General features: G+C 38.3%; 1 protein-coding gene across 1 annotated transcript; it reads right to left on the bottom strand.

Moving 5' to 3' along the window:
• Positions 1–7,533: 7,533 nt before the first annotated feature.
• Positions 7,534–21,554, bottom strand: HEY2 (hes related family bHLH transcription factor with YRPW motif 2). Its single transcript, XM_081314848.1, has 5 exons — positions 21,373–21,554; positions 18,637–18,715; positions 18,436–18,519; positions 14,141–14,222; positions 7,534–9,719 (listed from the first exon to the last, which is right to left on the bottom strand). The coding sequence occupies exons 1-5, from the start codon at positions 21,453–21,455 to the stop codon at positions 9,046–9,048; spliced, it is 1,002 nt and encodes a 333-aa protein (XP_081170974.1). The 5' UTR covers positions 21,456–21,554; the 3' UTR covers positions 7,534–9,045.
• Positions 21,555–21,828: the final 274 nt, after the last annotated feature.

The following is a 21,828-nucleotide window of genomic DNA, read 5'->3' as shown; positions in this document are numbered from 1 at the left end:
TATTTATTTATTTATTTATTTATTTATTTATTTATTTATTTTATTCATTATGGGACTTATATGCCGCCCTATCTCCCAGAGGACTCAGGGCGGCTAACAACAATAAAAAAAACAACAACAGTACAAAAGTTAAGAAAAAAATTAAATAACAGCCCCAAATATTAATTACACAGTTAAAAATTAAAACTTTTAAAAACCCATCATCAATCCAGGTCAGCCTGATGGAAAAGGAACGTCTTGAGGTTGCGGCGAAAGGACCGGCGGTCCGGGGCCATCCAAAGCTCAAGGGGGAGTTGATTCCAAAGGGCTGGCGCTCCCACAGAGAAGGCCCTCCCCCTGGGGGTCGCCAGCTGACATTGTCTGGCCGACGGCACCCTGAGGAGGCCCTCTCTGTGTGAGCGCACTGGGCGATGGGAAGTCGTCCCCGGCAGCAGACGGTCCTGCAGATTTGTGGAGGCAATTAGGTTTCATATCTGAATCTTATGTTTAAAACCATAAAATAAATATTGTATAAAAACAATAAGACATTTATGTGATTAAGGAACCTACTTTTGGAAATACACTCTAAAGGAAATTTTGGCTTAGCTGTCTCAGTCCTAATATATATTTTCTTCCCATTCCTCCAGTGAGGAACAGGAAAGTTCTTTGTTCTATTAGCAGAACATAAGCCGGAGTTATTAAAATTATCCTAAATTGTAGGACCACTTAATTCTGATTTCTTGGATATCAGCTGCTGTGCAGCACAAGGGATATCCTTATACCATGACCATACAACCAAGGCACACTAAATGCTATTACCTTCCCACTGAAGTGGTACCTATTTATCTACTTCTACTTCCATTTGCATGCTTCCGAACTACTAGGTTTGCAGGAGTTGGGGAAGGAATGGGAGCGTACTCCACTGTGTGGTACTTGGGTCTCAAACTACTGTTCTTACGATCAATAAGCCCAACATCTTAACCTCTACGCCACCATGCCTCTTAGCTATCTAGGCCTATTTTTAATAGGCTTGATCCATAAGAGCCCCTTTTGAATACTATTTCTTCTTTCTTGTTTTATTTTTGTTTAAAAGACTAACACAATGGCCACTTTAAAAAATTTTTTCAAAAATACAGTTGGTTCAGAATGTAACTGGTACTTTACATTACAGTGATGGATAATCTTGAACATATGCTGCTGCTTGAGAACTTAACTAGTTACTAGTCCATTTCAGAGGGCCATTCAAAGCACCAATGGTACGTTTCAAACTACATATGGCACAAATCCAAGTCTGGAACTTATTAATTAATAATAGGCACCACATTTAAAAATGAGAAAAAGTCTCGACTGGCCTTTGTATATCCAAAATCAGGGGAGGGGAAAGAGGTTTTTAAATAACACAACTTTCAGAAAGCTTTGTGCCACAGAACCTTTCATTTTACAAATGAAGCATAGCTGCAGTTTTTCACAATAATGTGGGGATTCTTACTCTCAGAGTAAGAGAGAATTAGATTTTGGAAATCTAAAAGGATGCAAAAATACAACTGGAAACCCAGAAAGAGCATCTTGGTAAATCTGGCTTCTTAGTATTCTTAGCTTCAGGCAGTGTCTATATTGGATACTCTTTGCAGTATTTGGTTATCTAGGACAGGGGTCTTCAGACTTGGCCCTTTTATGACTTGTGGACTTCAACTCCCAGAACTCCTCAGCCAGCATGCCTGGCTGAGGAATTCTGGGAGTTGAAGTCCACAAGTCATAAAAGGGCCAAGTTTGAACACCCCTGATCTAGGAGCAAGTTTATGAAGCCAGCCTGAAAAACCTAATCACTTTTCCTCAAGTGATCAAGTATTACTGCTTTTACTTCCCCAATCCAATAATAGCTTGCAAACCTCTTCTTATATTTAATCACAGGTAGGTAGATTTTCCATTTTATTTTTCCAGCCACATTCCAAATCCAGTTGCTACAATCTTCACTTAAAGGATCAGGGAGCTTTTAGCTAGCACTCACAAGTCATTGCATTAGTTTTTGTTTCAGAATATATTGTTTAGCTATAAAAATGTCTGCAACTGTTTATCACTTTATTAAAAAATCTATGCAACTCATAATCTATAAAGATATGAAGACTGTTATTATTATTATTCTGTCATGCTCACAGTATATGTGAAATAGGATAGGCTCTTACCTCTAGTCAAATGCTCAGCATCGCTGTGAAGAAGGCCTTTCAGGTGCTAGATGTATTGAACATCTACATCTGTATATTCAGTAACACTCCTTTCTTGATGAAGGCACATCCACAAGAGGCCAGGGCACATCCCTTCTTAAAAACCTCCAGTGTTGAAACACCCACAGCTTCTGGAGACAACTCCACTGATTAACTGTTCTAACTGTCAGGAAATCTCTCCTTAGTTCTAGGTTGGTTCTCTCCTTGATTAGTTTCCATTCATTTCTTATCTTACCTTTAGGTGCTTAGATTGATACCCCTCTTCTTGGTGGCAGCCCCATAGATAATTCTTCTACATTCTCCGTAATTCCTTCTGAACAGCTCTGTATTGTGCACCCTTATTTCATGAAAGTTCTATAGACCAGCCTAGCTACCTAGGAGAATTCCCTGATGCCCACTTGCTTAGATATCTACAAATCCAGATTGCCTGAGTTGGCAGCATTTTGAAAAGCTCATTGCAAGGATTTTTTAATTTGCTTTTCTTTTATGAAAAAGCTGAACTGTAGAGGCATATGAGAAACGAACACACATTTGTCTTTAACTGTGCGTAGGCATGAAAAGTGGAGATGCAAAATCAACAAAGCTGTAGTCTGTTTATATTACAGATGAATGTTGGGCAATGTCCAGTTGATTCAAAGTTCTTCAAGTTCCATTGTGTATTTTGCCAGAGATGGTTAGGCATGTTGTTCCCCCACCCCCCACCCCGCAAAGTTTGAGTTAAGCAAGGGCTTAAATCTCACTATCATTAAGAAGACTTTACATTACTTAATACTTAGGTAATGTCTTAGGTAACATTGATATTTCTCTGATTCAATCTGTGAATTCTTTTATACACTGTAAAATGGTTTGCATCATAAAAAGGCACTGCTTGGAAAACAAGCTTTCCATTGTTCTGTTAAAGGATTACTTCCCCCCCCTCCCGCCCCCAGTACTTACAGTTTCTACTTGTGTTTTTGGGTATCCTTGGATTTCAACATAGTGTGAGAACTGGTCAATGTTGAGCAAGATAACACTTGGGTTTATTGCTAAGGTTGCTTCATATAATTGTCAGTGGCCAGCAAGCAATGAGTGTCATAATCCTTATATTCTCAGAAAAACACATTGTGGGTGAATAGTGATTTACTAGAATGAGTCATCCATGTATGGTTGACCAGACCTTGGCAGGCATTACAGAAATATTTAAAGGTCACGTTAATTGGAGTAGACAAATACATTTTTCCTTCATGTCTGCTGCAGCCTGCAGCTATATTTTTTGCATTTTAATTTTTTTAAAGAAAGGTATCCTATTTATCTTGTTTGTGCTTTTTTCAAACAATGTTTAAGAAAACTGTTTTCATTCATTATGCCTCAACAATGCTTAAACAATATAACTGTTGTAAAAATCAATTAAAACATATGGATCTAACAAGTTTGCACACATTTTTAGCTTCTGATTTCTATGCAGCATTTGCTGGGCAGAAGGAACAAAAACAAAAATTACTTTTTCTTTTATAGTTGATTAGTACAATATTGTGGTGATGATCAATTCACCTTCTCCAGTCTAATGGATTTGAGTGTTGGGCAACTTTCCAAATTCCTAGTTAACTTGGCCATCTCTGTTCCAGAATTTCTGGGCTGCTTACAATATAGGATAAATAAAAGAAGTAAAAGAACAGCAGAACCAGCCTTTATTTGTGGAAGAGAATGGATTTGTTGCTGCTTGTTTAATTTGGGAGCATTGCCGAATAAGTTCTAGCTCCATCATGCACACCAAACTTTCTCCACTATTTTCTTATCAATATATAATACACTGAAATCTTGCTGATATCGGATAACTTAAACACAAGGCCTAAGAACTGCTGACACTGGTTACCATTCCATTTTCATTTGTTCCAACTTAGCAGACATCAAGAAGAAAACTATGTGAGCAGGCCCAAAATTCTACCTGTTAGCAGGATCAAACTTTGAATATTGAACAGAATGGGGCAGAATTTGGTCTAAGTTAAGAAGCTATTAGGAGGATTGAGTTTGAAAATGATCCAAATCAAATCAGAAAAAGGATCCTCCTCTAATACATCCTGATGGGGAGGCAATCTTGAAACTGTTCCCTGATGCAGAATGGAGCATATGCTTCCCAATGCACACATAAACACCAACAGGGTCACAACACACTACTGCATTTCACAGGAGAAAATATAGACTTCTTCTATGGTCGCATCTGATGAAGGGATTGAAAGAATTCCAGAAATTCCATGCTTTCCCTAACATTGATATGTTGGGAAATGATTTATTGGGAACAGATTATGTTTAGGGTTTGGACTCTGTCCATCCATTCATCAGCAGAATAACTGTCAAAATAAACAAGAACCAAATCTGGTGGGAAAAGACAACCAAAGGAAGATTGGATTCCAGTGCTTCCCTATGGGAGAATGAATTGGGCAGCTGCTCAGAATGTTAGCAACTCCTCCATTCTAAATCAGGATGTTAGCAACTCCTCCATTCTAAATCAGAATGTTAGCAACTCCTCCATTCTAAGTCACCTTCCCTCTTCCTGGATGGTCATGTGGAGCACACGTAGCCTGCTCTGCACTTCCCAGTGCACGAGAACCACAGATTCAAACACAGATGCAACACGCATCCATCCTCCTCAGTCTTTAGGGAGAAGGCGGACATATATGTGTGCACACAGAAAACATTTTGTTACATAAATGTCGATGAAGGTTCTCAGTCATCCATCAGGTCATAGTGATATCAAAAGTGGTGTTTATTTTTCAAAAGGCAACTGGACTGATTATTATTATTATTATTTTGAGAAAGAAGACGTTTCACTGTCTTGGTCACAGTTAAAACCCCAAGTAACTACAACGGTTCTTGGAGAGTGTTAAGACCAGTTGACTGCATAGAAAATACAATCTTTCCATCCCCCCCATCCTGTCAGAATTTATCATTTACACACACACACACACACACACACACACACACACAAATCTCAACTGTCAATAACCATCCTCCCATCTCTAACACCATCCAGCTGATGAAATTTCCAGGGTAGGAAGTGAACTGTCTTCTTCCTCAAAAAAATAAAAAAATAAATCAAAATCAGTCCAGCTGCCTTTTCAAAAATAAAAATCACATTTGATATTTTGTTACACAGAACAAAACACAAGATTGTGGAAGAAGATGTAGGAGGGGAAAAAATCCAGAAGCTATATTTTGCATCCTTTCCCAATGTTTAAAACTAATTCCTGGCTCTTTCTGGGCAGCATATTCTAACAGATAACTGATTGTCTATATCTTGAGTAGAAAACTGTAACCCCTCGTTAAGTTCAAACCGATTCGCAATAACTCTTAACCTGCATGTCCAATCATAAACTATTTTGGAATCTAAAATTCAGCATCATCTGGAGAATCAAAGCAAATTGAAAAAGTTGGCAAAGAAATATAATCCTTCCATCCCACCATCCTGTTAGAACCTATCCTTCCATCCCCCCATCATCCAGTCACAACTAATGAAGCTTCTTGGACAGAGCAAAATGTCTTTTTTTTTCCCCTCAGGGGAAAAAAACGGTCCAGTTGCCTTTTGAAAAAGCACTTTTGGGACAACTATGACCTGGATGACTGAGAATCTCCACAGACATCTGGAGAATCAGTTTCTTCACATGCTCTTGTGAAGTTGTTTACTTTGAGTCAGGATGAACTACAAGTAAAGATAACAGCCAGTGAGAGTATAGACAGGTAATCTTTATTACTGTCACTGACCAATGAAATACTGAGATTATAATGAGATGAGAATAAGATGCAAATGCCTAATATATTCTATAGCAAGCAGGGCTTTTTCTCTCATAGAACGCTCAGAACGGAGTTCCGGCACTTTTTTTGGATGGAACCTTGTAGGGTAGGCAAGGCGGGTTGTATGACGTGTGTGAGTTCCGGCACCTTTTTCTTTTACAAAAAAAGCACTGATAGTAAGGCAGAAAAAGCCAAAGATAGACAAATGATGAAACAAGAGGATATCTCAATGTAGATCATTTTCTTCTCTGATCCCTCCCAGGGTTCCTTAACTGACTTAAAAAGCAGAAATATAGCCCATCACTTCAAATGAAAGTCCTTAATGTTGGAGCTAGTGTTATTTTATACCTATAGGCTGCATGAAACTTTTCTATAGCTTTCTAACTCCTTGAGAACCCTGACCTCTGTTCTTGGAATGTATTTTTTCTTTTTTGATTGGCTAGTCCATTGCGAGCTACAAATGTGAACACTGTAATTTTCTCTTTTTTTGGTATGGCTACTCCTTTGGGCACAGATGTCATTGTTTTGATGTAGAGATTCTGAAGAGCTGACATTAAAACGTTAGGCTATGATGGGGAAGTTTCAGCACAATTTCATTCAATATAAAGACAAACTGGAACTAAAAAGCAGCTCTCAACCAAATGCTGCTCATGGGGCAGCCCTGGACTGAAGATGTGGACATGGGACGATGTAGTAGAGGGAAACTGGATCTAATCCTTCCATACCCTTAATCCAGATCCAAGATCCATGTAGCTGCTATTTCCCCCAAGAACAAAACTGCTGTTATCAATGGCAGCCGCTTTACTTCAGAAGAGGCAAAAGCAGTTTGGGACTAGACTAATATAGGAACAAAAGTTGCAGCCTAACACTATGACTCTCCCATTCCAGGTTAGGGTCACTGTAGTTTCTAGGGACGCGGTGGCTCAGTGGGTTAGGACGCTGAGCTTGTCTATCAGAAGGTCGGCAGTTTGGCGGGTCGAATCCCGAGTGCCGCGTAACAGAGTGAGTGCCTGTTACTTGTCCCAGCTTCTGCCAACCTAGCAGTTCGAAAGCACGTAGAAAATGCAAGTAGAAAAATAGGGACCACTACGGTGGGAAGGTAACAGCGTTCCGTGCGCCTTTGGTGTCTAGTCATGCCGGCCACATGACCACAGAGACGTCCTCGGACAAGCGCTGGCTCTTTGGCTTTGAAACGGAGATGAGCACCGGCCCCTAGAGTTGGAAACGACTAGCACACATGTGCGGGGGAACCTTTTCCTTTACCTTTTTAGTTTCCACCTGCATCAACAACTCAGGAAACATGCAACAGGTGATTGTGTGCTTATCACTTATTTAGTACCAAGTTAGTATTGATTTGGATACTGAATTGTATTTAGCATAAGTTCACCACATGTATAAGAAACTAAATTGAATAAAACCTTAAGTGAAACTGTGCGCATTTTTAGTTGTGTAACACAATGCAACCTCTCCAGGAAGCTACCCACCATCTGGGCTTGCGTTAACTTTTAACACATTCAATTTCTTCCCTTTCACTGATCACATCAAAACAATATATGGAAGTCAGTCAAAAAAAAGACTTCATTTAATAAGTGATACATAAAACTTTTGCATAGAAAAAAGGGTTACCAAAATAATGAACAATCTGCCCCTCCTCCAACTAGGAAAAGTATTTTTAAAACAAATATTTTAAAAGTACATTTGTATAATGTTTAACATTCTGTTTATTGCTTTCTCCACACAGCAGAGAAATGAAGTGCATAATACATGCTGTGCTTTCATTTACCTTGCCCTCCCCCATCATTAACTCTAGCTCTTGAGTCAATGACAAAAAAATACTTGTGTTATTTCATGTTGCTGTAATAACAATAACAAAGCAAAACATTTTTATAGTACTGCTTGTATGGGTAATTAAAAAAAACATAACTTACATCTTCTGGGTTGTGAACTGAACCCGTACAAAAAAAGGAAAAAAAATGGCAGCAAAAATAACTAACCCAAAAGTTCACGTTGCTGATACTACATACAGCTCAGCCTTTGGCAGTCTAGTTCCTTCCAGATCTCCTGGAATACAATTGCCCTAACTTTTCAGGTATGTATGATCAAAGAGAATCAAATTGAGCTCCAATGAAAGCCAGTTTTCAATCAGATATGATTGAATGGAAGAAAAGAAAATGGCCAAAGGGTAAAGAACTGTAGCTATTTAATCATACCTCTTTCTGTGACAAAAAAGGACTCTAATCTAAAGGAAGCTGTTTCTCAGCTTGCAAAAATGAACCAGACTTATTAGCTGTGACTTTACCAAAATGCATCAGTATAGAAACGGTAGTCAACTTATGCACGCTTATAACTTGACACCAAGCATTTTACAGAAAGTGCCAGGAGGCTTGTAATTTCTTAAACCACACTGAAAGTTTAGTGCTTGTATCAAAATTACATTGCAGACATTTGATAGTTCCGCACAATGAAAGTAAACTAGATGAGATTAAGTATGTACAATCTCAGCAACCTTGTTATTCTTAAAATTCAACTCTGCATAGTTAGTTTGGTAGGGTTCCACTGATGCTAAAGGACTGCCACCTTACTGGGTGTAGAAGTACTTATTCAGAAATTGTATCCCTATTCTGGATCTTATTATCCGATTCCAAATTCTATTGTTTCCTCTCCAGCATCATTTTCATGTTTGCACGGTGGTTTAGCCTTAGAAAAAATTGCAAAGAAACACATATAAATATACTGCCTATTCAGAACATGAGACAGGCACTTAAGCATTTAGGACAGCATTTGTTTTTCAGGAAGATTTTGTGAGTTACAATCTACCACTTCCCTGGCAAATAAAAATGCATAGCAAGAGCATTAAAGGCGACATAAGGTATCATTTGAAGACCACTGTCATCCAGAATGAGGTCTGACTCAACAAAGTAGAAAAACCTCCATCCTGACAATTCTTATGGCAGATTTGCTTGCTCTTTCTCTTCTGTTGTCTGGAGCATCCATCCGGCTCCTTGAGCTGTTCACCACCTAAGCTTCGTGCAAGAGCTTTCTGTTCTAATCGCAGGAGGCATTTTGAAGGGCAAATCTAAAAAGCTCCAACTTCAGTACCCCAAGGTCGGTAGGGTTTAGTGTTTCCATTACTGCTGGGTTGCTGAGAGTTAGCAGTTGCCGAAACAGACAAAGGGGGGCTAATGGCTGTGGCCGCAGCCACTGCCGCTGCCGCACTCGGAGGAAGCACTGGGAATGCTCCAGCAAAAGAAAGAGGGAAACTCTGAGCTGCTGCCGCTGCCGCAGCATGCACAGTGGCAGAAAGCGAGAGGAGAGAGGTAGAAAGTGGTGGGACGCAAGGAGCGACGCTGCCCGCCGAGGGCACTCGGAGAGTGGAATCGGCGTGGGCGAAAGTGGCGGTGAGGAGAGCTGAGCCGTGGGAAGGCATTTCTGAGGCTGTGGAGAGTCTGCAGGGGGAGACGTCGGAGGGATGTAATCCATTCTGCTGCAATAAAGCCGTAGGGAGATGATGGAAAGCAGCCGCCCAGTGATGAGGGTGCAGAGGATGGTGATGGTGTGCCATGGACGAGGTCATGGCGGCAGCTTCCCTCTGAGAAGCACACGAGCTGAGATGGGAGACTAGTCGGACTCGCAGAGGGTCTGCCGTGTCCAGACCTTCCACAGAACTCAGGTATCTGGCAACTTCGGTTAGACATTCTCGAAACCCAATGCTAATGAAATCCATGGCCAGAGCATGAGCGTCAAAATAACCTGGAACACAGGAGAAAAATACACTTAAATATCAGAGGCTTCCTTTGGTCTTTCTTGTAAACCACAGCCTGGAATACGTATTTTAGTTCTGAAAGTATGTTACTGAAGATGGTCTGTAAATTAACTTTGTAAAGTTGTCATCTTGGGGATAAATATTAAAAAATATATATCTTTATTTGGTTTATTTAAAATTGTACTTTTACTGTGATACTTTTGACCCCGTGACTGATAAAAGCCCATGTGTGCATCAAATACTTATAAACACTGTCAAATGGAGTACAGTAGTCTCGACTTACAACCACATTTGAGTCCAAAATTTATATTGCTAAGTGAGAAATCTCTTAAGTGAGTTTGGTCCTATTTTACGACTTTTCTAGCCACATTTGTTAAGTGAATCACTGCAGCTGTTAAATTAATAACACGGTTGTTAAGTGAATCTGGTTTCTTTGTTAACTTTGCTTGTCAGAAGGTTGCAAAAGGTGATGACATAACCTTGAGACACTTCAACTGTCAGTTGCCAGGCATCCAAATTTTGATCATCTGACCATGGGGATGCTGAAACAGTCATAAGTGTGAAAATGGTGATAAGTCACTTTTTCCTGTGCCGTTGTAACTTTGAACGGTCACTAAGCAAACTTTTGCAAGTCAAGGACTACCTGTGATGAAACGTTTGGCTGTAAAATCCTGCTCCTTATATTTGCAGGGCTATTGAAAAGATAAAATGAGGAGGGATCCCCAGTATGCTGCCTTGGGTACTCAGACAAAAAGGTGGAACATCCTGAGTTTCTAGACAGTGAAATGGGCAGAGTATAAATCTAATAAATAAATAAAATAAGCGTAAAGGCAATACATACAAAGCCTACAGACCTATTCAGCTGTAATTCATATATACATAATTACTCAAGTTACTGGGCTATTTAGAAGGCACTGAGTTGTATTGGTTAGGGCGGGGGTAGGCAACCTTGGCTCTTTTATGACTCATGGACTTCAACTCCCAGAATACCTGAGCCAACCATGCTGAGAGGAAAGGGAAAAGTTTCCAAGCTGAGCCATGCTGGTTCAGGAATTCTGGGAGTTGAAGTCCATGAGTTATAGAAGAGCCAAGGTTGCCTACCCCTGGGTTAGGGCCCTGGACTAGGATGAAAATGTCCTAGATTCAGGTTCACCCAGAGTCCTGGGAATCTATTGGATGAAACACATGATGGTTGCTGTGAGGAGAAATAATGAGAGGCATGGTGCTGCGTGGTAACTTGTGCTCTTGAAGGAACATTGGAATATAAGAATACAGGAAGTCTTTGACTTACAACAGTTCATTTAGTGACCGTTCAAAGCTACAACAGCACTAAAAATTATGACCGTTTTTTCACACTTACGTCCACTGCGGCATCCCCAGGGTCACATGATCAAAATTCAGACTCTTGGCCACTGGCTCATATTTATGACAGTGGCAGCATCCCGGCACCATGTCATCACTTCTGACAAGCAAAATCAATGGGGAAGCCAGATTCACTTAACAGGTCACTAACTTAACAACTGCAGTGGCTCACTTAACAACTGTAGCAAGAAAGGTCATAAAACGGGGCCAAATTCACTTAACAAATGTCTCACTGAACAACAAATTTTTTTTAGCTCAATTGGGGTTGTAAGTAGAGGACCACCTGTAATAATATTAATAACAAAAAAACATCATAATAGTGGATGTGGCGATACCTAAAGGCAGCAGAACAGAAGAGAAAGAACTGGAGATCATCACAAAATATGAAGATCAGCAAACAGTAGTAGAATGACTATGGCAAAAGAAAGCAAAGATAGTGCCGATAGTAACAGGTGCCTTGGGTGTTATCCCAATACAACTGGAGCGCTACTTGAATACCATCCGCATTGACAACATCACCATCAATCAACTACAAAAGGCAGCTTTACTTGGAACAGCTAACATCCTTCAACAATATCTTTAACAATTTCAAACGTCTGCCTATCCCAGGTCCTTGGGAAGGACTCAACAGGTGGATAAAAATGCCAAATCCAATCTAAAATGTTGGCTAGTTGTGTCACCAACCATAATTAATAAGAACAGCAGCAACAAATAGAGAGCAAATGCCATCACCACTAGAGGTAATAGACTTTTTACTGCCAAGGAGCTTTTCTCTGTAGCGATTGCTTCTTCATGATCTCTAGGCCTCAATAGTCAAGTCTGATAATTTTAGGAGTTCTGCTTCTTCCTTGAAGTGAACATTCTTCTAGAAAAGCCTAATAGAAAAATACCAATGCTTTTATATATGTTCTACTCATTTTAGTTAGACTTACATTAAATGTTGGCACTGAATCTAGAGCAAATTGCATTACTATTAAATAATACAAATTTTACAATCATCACTGTCATCTAAAAGGCCTTCACATATTATATAAGAACTTTAATCAGAATTGCTTAACCGAATGTCACATATTATTTTTTTGATTATGCAATTGTGAGGAAATACTGTTGTAAACCCAGTATTGGTGACCATTTTCATAGCTTTAGAATTTGATACCACAGCATGTTGAGGCAGTTACCTCTTAACTTCATTTTCTATTTTCATGTTTATCTTTTACTTGTTTAAAAATATTCTACCGGTAATTAAAAAAAATCAAGCAAAGCAACATTTTATTAAAGCAATAAAAATAAGAGGTAGATCTAAAACTAGGGTGACTTCCAAAAAAGTAATTTTGAAAAAATGTAATTATACATTCCTGCTATTAAAAGAATAGGGCTTAAATGGTTCTCAACGGCTTCTTTTAAACAAAAGATAATCTCCTGAAAATGAATTGTCTTTCATTGTCAAACTCTACTATTTTTGTATACTAATTGCTATGTTCCAAATCAGTAGCATAGGCCCAGTCAATTTTTATGTAAAACAACAAATCATGTACTATCATGGATTAGGACTAGGCTATGTATTAAATTTACTTAATTCAAGAGGATGCATACCGTAGAGGATCATAGATCCCTCCCGACAGAATCATAGTCTCAAGTTCTCTCCCCAGAAATACTAGCAAAGAAAAATAAATTCAAAAAACCAATTTCTTACTTATACATATTTATATAGCACCTTCACTTCTTGTTTTTAAATCCTCCTTTTTATACTCTAAACATGCAGTTTGCTCGGCGGTTAGACCGATGGAATTTCAAATATACATAACACGTGCTATCCTTTTCCAACATGGGGGAAAAAAACCCAATATGATCATAAATGGCAAATGGAAACTAGTAATACAACTCTTTGCAACCATTTATGTTAGCAACAATAGAAAGCCATTGTTAGCCATATTTTCTAGAATGACATTCCCAATATAATGATTGCTGATTAGACTGATCAAATTCATAAATCCCCTTTTTCACAGACGGGTTACATAATAAAATATAATTAGCTTGAAAATACCCAGTTTTAGAAATACAGTAAACATTGCACAGAGATGATGCATTCTTTACACTGCCTTATGCAAATTGTCAAAAAGATTGACAAAGCATATCTCCTTTATGTTTATTAGTTTTGCTTGTACTCTTCATAAGATTTGATTAACTCTTATGACAAAGAATACAGGATTGTGGGATAGAGAGATGTAACTGCAGCAATCAAAGCTAAAAACTGGTGCTAAATAATGAGGACTCTGATCAAGCTCTGATTCACAACTCCTCCTCCTCCTCCACCACCACCACCACATCATCATCATGTTATGTGGCGTGTTCAAAGCACCTCACATATTTAATTTTAGGAATTTTAAAAACATTTTCAAATTGTTCTCTAAATCCACATAAACCCACATTCTATACTTCATTCCCAATTCCACAAGAGAAACATGTCAGCCCACAAAAAAGTCAGCACCTATGGTGGATCTTTCCCCCCCTTTTCCCAGTAATGGTATTGAGTTTCCTCTTTAGCTAGCCCACACCCAGAAGATGCAAAGTTAGATGTTGTTCTGGTTATGAACGGCAGAGTCTTAATTTTTCACAGAAAACATTCTTTCTAGAACAAAGGGCGATGCATAAACAATACGGAAAGTTTCCTCTGGATCCACTTCCCGTGGTATAGCAACTGCATAATGAATTTTAAATTTGGTTTTGTTTCATGCCTCACAATAGTGGCCGCAGCCCTCTTTGTTTATGTTTGGGGTATTTGTTTTGTCTCCCTTGTGCCGATTGCTGTGCTCTTTGGAAACCCCAAACAGATCTCTGACTGGACTGCCTCTGAATGGAGCCTTTACTCTCCCACAGTGTTATGAAAGCCAACGCAAGCTCAGGGTCAAGTGCTCCTTTTGTCCCAGGAGTTCTTTCCCACGAGTTCAACCCTGCCTTGAGCACCAATTTCCACTCCTTTAATCTAGAACTGCCAGGAGTGTTTGCAAAGGTTCCCCCTGCTCACATTAGAAAATCAGTTCCTTACCTTTCCCGCCTGTCGCCTGGAGCATCTTCAAATGATCCACTGTCATTTGCAGGATTTCTGCTTTTTCTAATTTGGCAGATCCCTTTGAGATAAGAGGCACAAACAATAAAGGCTTAAAAGTACTGTGTGCTTTGATTTGGTATCCTCCCTTTTCAGCTCCATCTTATGGTTTCAATTTTCCCAGCCATTAGAGCATTCTCAGTTTAATTCTTCTACTGAGCATCTGTAGTCCAGACTTTACTATTACACACAAGCGCTATATATCATTCTGCATAATGTGACACACACACACACACATATATATATATATAAAATGCATGTTCTTCTATGGACCATGGAAAAGCACAGACAATACAGAGAGTAGAGCTATATAGCCCAATATCAAACTCAGCAGAATCATCATACAGCCATACTGAAAATATTTGCAAAATCCACTATGGATTCTTTACATGACCAAATGAAACTAATTGGAACTGCAGTAAACGATGACAATCGTTCCTGGTGCAGGAAAGCTTCATGCCAAAAAGTGCCCAACTATCAGCTCTGATGATCTTCAGCTCCACGAAAAGCAATACCAAAGCTAGTTTTATTTATTTATTATCATTTTAAAAAATGTATGTGCAAATAGGACAATTGAAAGGCTAGTCATATGAATCCATAGAATAGTGAAATTCCCACGTTTTAGTTCTAGCCTAATCTTTGGGCAGAGAATCATGACTAGCTTGTGTTTAACCTGTTTCCCTATTAGCCAACTGACCCTGGGAGAAAGAGTGATGGCAGATTAACAGTTGTCATGATCAGGGACACATGTGGCAGACGCCCAGCACTTTATTTTTACTTGCAATAATAGACACAAAAAAGGGGCGGATCTCTTATTGTATGGTTGTGGCTATCATCCATTTTTACACCCACCCCCAGTTGCAGATGAATGTAGGCATGAGGATGGGTTTAGCAATCCCTAACCACCCATTAGCTTTTAAACTACAATTAATTATCTGTTCATCTATATTCAGGTTTAAAGAAACGGGTCTCATAGTAATAATCTTTGGGCTTTTCCCTACTGCTGATGTGAAGTGCTACCCACCTGTCTCTGAGCCAGCAGTAAAATACACTGGGTAAAAACTGCAATTCCCATTCTCAAACAAATTACTCAGTCATCATGGATCACAAACGACAAGACTGGTTTTATATGCCATGGGCTCTCTTTACGAGTTGGAATAAAGGGGAAAACACACCTGAAGCACTGGCACATGATTAAGCCTGTCTCGTTCGTAGGATGAGATGAGGGGACAACTTGGGAACCCAAGCAAAGATAGTGTCTTGGCATATTTTTCTGGAGGTCATATGCAAGCTGGGAAAAGCCTTTAATACGATCATTTTCTCCCTGCTTAAATATACCAATATCTGAAGAACCTAACCTGACATGTTTTAGATATTAATTATTATTTAATACCTTTTGTTAAGAAACTGGTTCTAAATAACTTGTTCTTGTTAGTGGTGATGTCATTTAAAGTTTCTTCTTTCTGTTAACTATCTAGTATCTTTTGTTCTCTCCTTTATGGTACAATTTCATAAAGCTTGTGATAAACTAGTAACTTTCTCTTCTAAATGTAACTGGAAATCATACAAGTTAGCAAATGAATATTCAAGTAATACCCCCAGTACAGAATAGACATGCAACATTTCTTTGGATGAGATTACATCAACTTTCCATAGCGATACAATTACAATAATTAATAACAGCCATTTTAGATCAAGATAAAGCATCTATAATGATCTGGCTTCGGGTCATTGAAAAATTGATTTCAAAGGGGTCTTATTTACATTAAATTTTACTGTTATAAAGTGGGTGTGCTTGCACACATGCGTACTGGTATTTGGTTATCTTAATTGTTTTCTAAAATTTAGTTTACCTATATCCCACAAACTACATTCTGTCTTCTTCTCAATATTAATCTTTTTCATATAGTGCAGAATTATAATTACTTGTTCCTGAGTAGTTTCCGAGGTCTCTGAAAGCCTTGTTTTACAAAGTTTGTGTTTTTTTAAAAAAGTAAGTAATATGTTGGAACTAATAACTATTGGTTCTTGTCCTGGTTTCTTTGACTGGCCCAAAACATCTCCAAAACAAACCCCTTTGCAAATTGCAAAAGTGTGGCCACCAGGAAGGCAGTTTAACTTATTTGTTGTTATTTTTTTTTACATTACGCTATAATTAGTTTATTTCTTCACATCTACATTCTGTATACAATCTGTTCTTTTAACCATAAAATAAGCCATCATTTTCTACTTGAGTCAAAGAACAGAGAAAGTGATCTGAGGCCATATTTCTTGTATTTTTAATGGTACAGCTTTCTTAATGAGGCATCATTTCCCTTACAAGGTGAGGTGGTAAATGCCAAAAGTAACTGAACTAAAATGGGATCAACTGGAAAAATAATGGGGAGGTTCCATGATGCACGTCACCTTTCCAGAAGTACACACACACACACACAAGAAAATGTAACTGCCCTAGAACAATGAATAGAAAGACCGCTCATTAGATACAAAATGTTAAAAGCTATTTGTTAAAGAAAATTAGGAAACAAACGTTGTGGTGAAATGAACTGACTGTGCTAAAAGCAGGATGTAAGATCTTATTGATATTAAGTTACTTACAATGTAAAATTCATGTTTACCCACTAAGTGAAATAATCTATAGTAAGTGTTCTGAACTGAAACACAAATATTTCTAATTTCTAGTTTATAGTTTCCTAGATATCCTTGCAGCTTTAAAGAGTAAGGTATACATTTCTTAAAATATCTTTCTCTAACTTACTACCTTCTAAATATCTCAGAATACAAGTCTATAATCTCTACCTAGCATACCAGATGAAACACCTACACAAGTAAGGGAAGTATGTCTTAAAACAATTTTTTTTTGCAGTTCAAAAATGATCCATTAGACGTGGATCACATGTTGATTGCATGCAGGTTGATCACTAGGTATGATGTAGCATTTCTTTTTTTGTGGGGAAAGGCAGAAAATCTATCATTAGACATGTCTTCCAAAACTTTCGCAGACATTTATGTTGTAAACTGTCTAGTGAAAGAATTCTCAAGAGTTGAACTGTTGATTTGTTGAATACTCTATTTTCTGAGGTTTCAGACATAACCAGAATTGGACGACATAACAAAAAACTCCTAAAACCTTTTGCTATTATTGAAAATTACCATACTTAAGAAATAACTCTTTTCTTTACTTCACAAACTAATGCTTATCAAGAGTTTTCTTTTCTTTTCTAACACGTAGTATAAACTGTTCCTGCCGCCTATGCTGATTCCAGATCCATGGATGCATTTTCACCTCTTCATAGTTGTAGAGTTTTGGGCTAGTGACCAATTATTTGGGGAACAGAGAGGATGTCAGAGAAGTGAATAAAACTTGTCCTTCAAATCCAAAGTTATTTCATTCCTTATGATAATTATGACTTCAAAAAATCTTTATTCTGAACAATTATAATTTTAATTGGTTATTTATTATATTTTTGAAGAAAAGTACGTAGTACTCAGAAATTAAAGGCTGAATGGCATCAGTTTTTGTAAAACGCCCTGAACTAATTGTTTTTAAGGTTTTTTTTAAGGTAAGGATAAAACTATGCAAAACAAGTTAAACATTTTATTTCCCGTCCTGCTCTGTATCTTTCAAATCAGCAGGTTCACATAATAGAGGAAAATATTTACTTTGTTTGACTACTGGGACAATTCTGAAAGTAGAATATTAGCCCTCCTTCATGTGATCTTTTTGGAAAAAAATTCCATTTAAAATATTGGTTTTGGGTCATTTCAAATATAGCATGAGTAACACACATTACATCAGATTTTTTTTTCTATACCTTTTTTTAATCCAACCAATTATATTGACTCTTAAAGTACTAACTGGGCTGGACAAATTAATGGAAAAAATACAATGCTACTGTAGAATTTATCCAGAAGAGAACTTGTCATAGGTTTAAAACTTTACCAGATAAAACAATAGGAAGAGCTACTGAAAATAACCTCCCGTCCAACCACAAAACAAACAAACAAACAAAAATATCAGAAACAGCATAGGCATTCTTGCTCAAAGGAGTAGCAAATAAAAGAATGGAAATATTTTTCAGCTTTGCGGAGAGTTTTGATTTTCATCGGTTTGCCACAACAGGGCACTTTATTGAAATGCCTGCTCTGCCAGATCAAAGCACATCCAGTCTTTCATGAGCTCCATGAAAGACCCAACAAAATGACACATAGGATTGTTTATTTATTACGCTTACTTGTTTTTCAAAAGCAGTCGGTACAAGTCGCCTCAGTTCGGATAAGCTGTTATTTATACGATCACGGCGTCTTTTCTCTATAATCTATTCCAATAAAAACAAAAGACATGTGTGTATGTAAGCATTAAAAACTATAGGAAGAGCAAATATTTACACAACTGCAAATGTTACATTGCAAATACAGTGGAAGGAATTCCTTACCCCTCTTCTTTTTTTCCTGGCCATAATCTGAGATGTTGTGGTAGGAGAATTTGACCGGATCACAGAACTGGCATTAGGCCTAAGAAACAGTTGAAAAGGCATGTCAGGTGCTGGATCCCATTGGTGCATTGTTTCTTATAAAGAGTTAATCTCTCCCCACCCTCCGAATGGATCCTTTAACCCAAGCTGAAAAGAGTATAAACTCAAGTTTAAACAATTCCCCCTCACCATTTCTTTTAGATTAGCAAGCTACAAAGTGTACTTAAAAAAATGTTTCAGGCAATGATTAGGAGAAATCATTAAATAATTAAACTGATGATCATTTACTCAAAAGAATCCTACTATTAAAATTCTGAACATGAGAGGACTCATGGCTGCTGCTGACAATGCGTTTTGTATTAGGATACAATTACTTGAATCCAAAACCCATGTGCCTCCTTTCATCTCCGAATGGCACATACCGGTATATGGCAGAAATAATAAAAATGTTTATTTACAAAATATACAGAAATTGTGGCCTCAGAAAGATAGAGTCCTGTTCTGTATATTTTAGTGAGCATTTTAACTACAGCAAAATATATAACCAATGCAAGGTATATATTTTTTGACAGAAATTACATCCGGGTATAAAAGGTTAGGAACAGGATTTCATGTAGAAATCTGAACATTTCAATAAAATCTATGGAACTTATTTTTCAATTTACACATGTTCAGGCATAAATTCTGCATTATAAATAATGAAGATGTGAAATTAGTTGGTAAATGTAAAGATGCAATAAACACACACATGACAAATATATAAAAGTGTAAAATTTTGTAATTCATCTATTTAGAGAATATTATAAACTCTTATCCTTGCTTTGTCACACCCTAACACACACCTTATTATTTCTCTTATCTATCTAGCACAGCTCCTTTTTTGGCTTTATTCAAAGTTATATTGACTTGAATTAAATTTTCCCTTAATCTATTTACATTTACCTTCTGACTTTAAGACTACTCTGAATTGGGTTTGAGACTTTCATAAAGTAACTTAATTAAAACTAATTGTCCAGTTAATCTGCACTAGCTAATTTGCTGTAACCAGGTATGAGTTATTAACCTATGCGGCACATGTAATTATACTGACTAACATTAATTGGCTGATGCCTTGAAGCAAGAAATCAATAAAGATTAATTTCAAGTGCATTATGAAAGGTAATTGGATTCACCACATAATGTCAGACAATGATCTACAAGTGGAAAACACTACTATCTCAGCAAACTAAGAAAAAAGATATCAGCTGAAGAAAAATAAAACTAATTTCATAACCAAGTATATGTAATATTACTACTGTATGTTCTCATAGCTTCTTTATTAATTACAATACATTTTAAAAGCCCTACAACGCTACAGGCATGAAGTAGAATACTTTTTAAATTGAACCACTTTCAAAGAAAATAAAGGAACATGACCAGTTTTTCTTTTCTGGGAACTGGTGATACTTTTAATGTCTGTAGCTGAATAACCAACTAAAATTCCAAGGCTGATTGACAGCACTCAGTAAGTACATCTTACTGTGCCTTAATATGGTAGGTGCCTTTATTCAGTCACTGGATCACAGACATCTCAGAGTCTAAGGACTCTTAAGGCAAGCATGAAAACATCATACAGTGATAGAAGAGTTAGAGCATGCCTTGTTCCACCTATCTAAACAGTGTCCTTCCTATTGTAAGTAAAATATAATCAGACTGAGATTCTAACTCATCTAATAACTAAATCTCTTCCTTTTTTCTTGATTTTCTTGCCACCCACCCTTTCTAGAAGATACACCCAGACTGCTTCCAGGCATATAATCGCAACTACTGTCAGTCAAAAGGGCACTGTGGAGCAAACCACTAGATCCTTTATAAATACATAATACATAAAATATGGAAAGAGCAGCTGAAAAACAAAGAGCCTTAAAACTGAAGATAAAAGTCTGGACTGCCTGAAGCATTATAAATGTCAGCTTTATAAGCATCTTCACCTTCTGGCAATGTGGCTTCTAATACATCCTCTCACTTCCCATCTAGAAATTCCACCAATGCACATCACTTAAGGTTTGCAAGATATAAATTCAAGTTCGAGCGCTTTTTTTTTCTTGACATCATCTAGTAACTGCCCGAAAGGGCACCCCTGCTGCCCTTTTTTTACTACAGGATCTTGCAGAATAGCATCTACTTATTCCCTAACTACTACTGAAGATGTTAATTGCCTTCCACTTGCTACCTCTTCCTATTGGTTTTTTTCTCTTTCTCTATGCTCCGAAATAGAACCCACGACTTCCTCTTTTTCTAATAATTATAGAGGGTGGCTATGATCAAACACGATGCGACCTGACTACTTCTTCCCCTGCCCAAACAAGTCTTACGCAGGGTCGTCACGAACATCTGCATTTGGAGGTCCGGCTGAAACATGGCACCAGAAGGTAAGTGGAAACATCCAAGTATAAAGGAAGAAGTGGGCATCTTAACGCAGGAGCCACGAAGTCAGAATACGGCAACATTACAGCCCAGCGGATGAAAGACAAGAATGGCTCTTAGTCCCTATCCCAAACAGCCAGGGAACAGCCAGAGTCCATGACGCTGAGCCTCAGGCACTTGCACTCTTAAATTCCCCTTCCCCCCCCCCACTCCTGCCCGAACTGCAAGAAAGAACAGGCACGGGCTAAATGTTTAAAGAAAAAAAGGTTGGTTTGTTTGTTTCTTTCTTACCCAGAATAGTTATTTTCGCTCCCTACGTCTATAGTCTCGTCCATATCGCTATCCGAGGTAGTGTCCTCGCAAGGGCGCTTCATCGTAAGCCAAAGGAGACAGTCCAGCTTCCAAATCAGGAGGTAAATAGCAAGAACTTGAGGTTGTGAATAGGCGCTTTCCTTCCCCCCCCCCCCCACTTTTTTTTTGGACAGTCTCTGGATTGAGCCCGCCTATCCCCACCCCCCACCCACCCCCAAACCGGCGCCAAGAAATCGAACGGATTTCTGAAGCTCTTTCCCACGGTGCAGCTCAGCCTCAAGCTCCAGGCCCCGCCCAGCCGACGAAGTCCCTCCCTCTCTGCCCGGGCTAGCCACTGGGATTGAGAAAGCCGAGGAGTGAGTGACAGGCCTCTTTTGCCAAGCGCTTCCGTTCCCTTCTTCATTGGCTGAAACGCGCCGGAGCGGTGGCCGCGCC

Source organism: Vipera berus (assembly GCF_964194415.1).
Source record: "Vipera berus genome assembly, chromosome: 1".
NCBI classification, from domain to species: domain Eukaryota; kingdom Metazoa; phylum Chordata; class Lepidosauria; order Squamata; family Viperidae; genus Vipera; species Vipera berus.
This window is presented reverse-complemented; position numbering and strand designations above follow the sequence as displayed.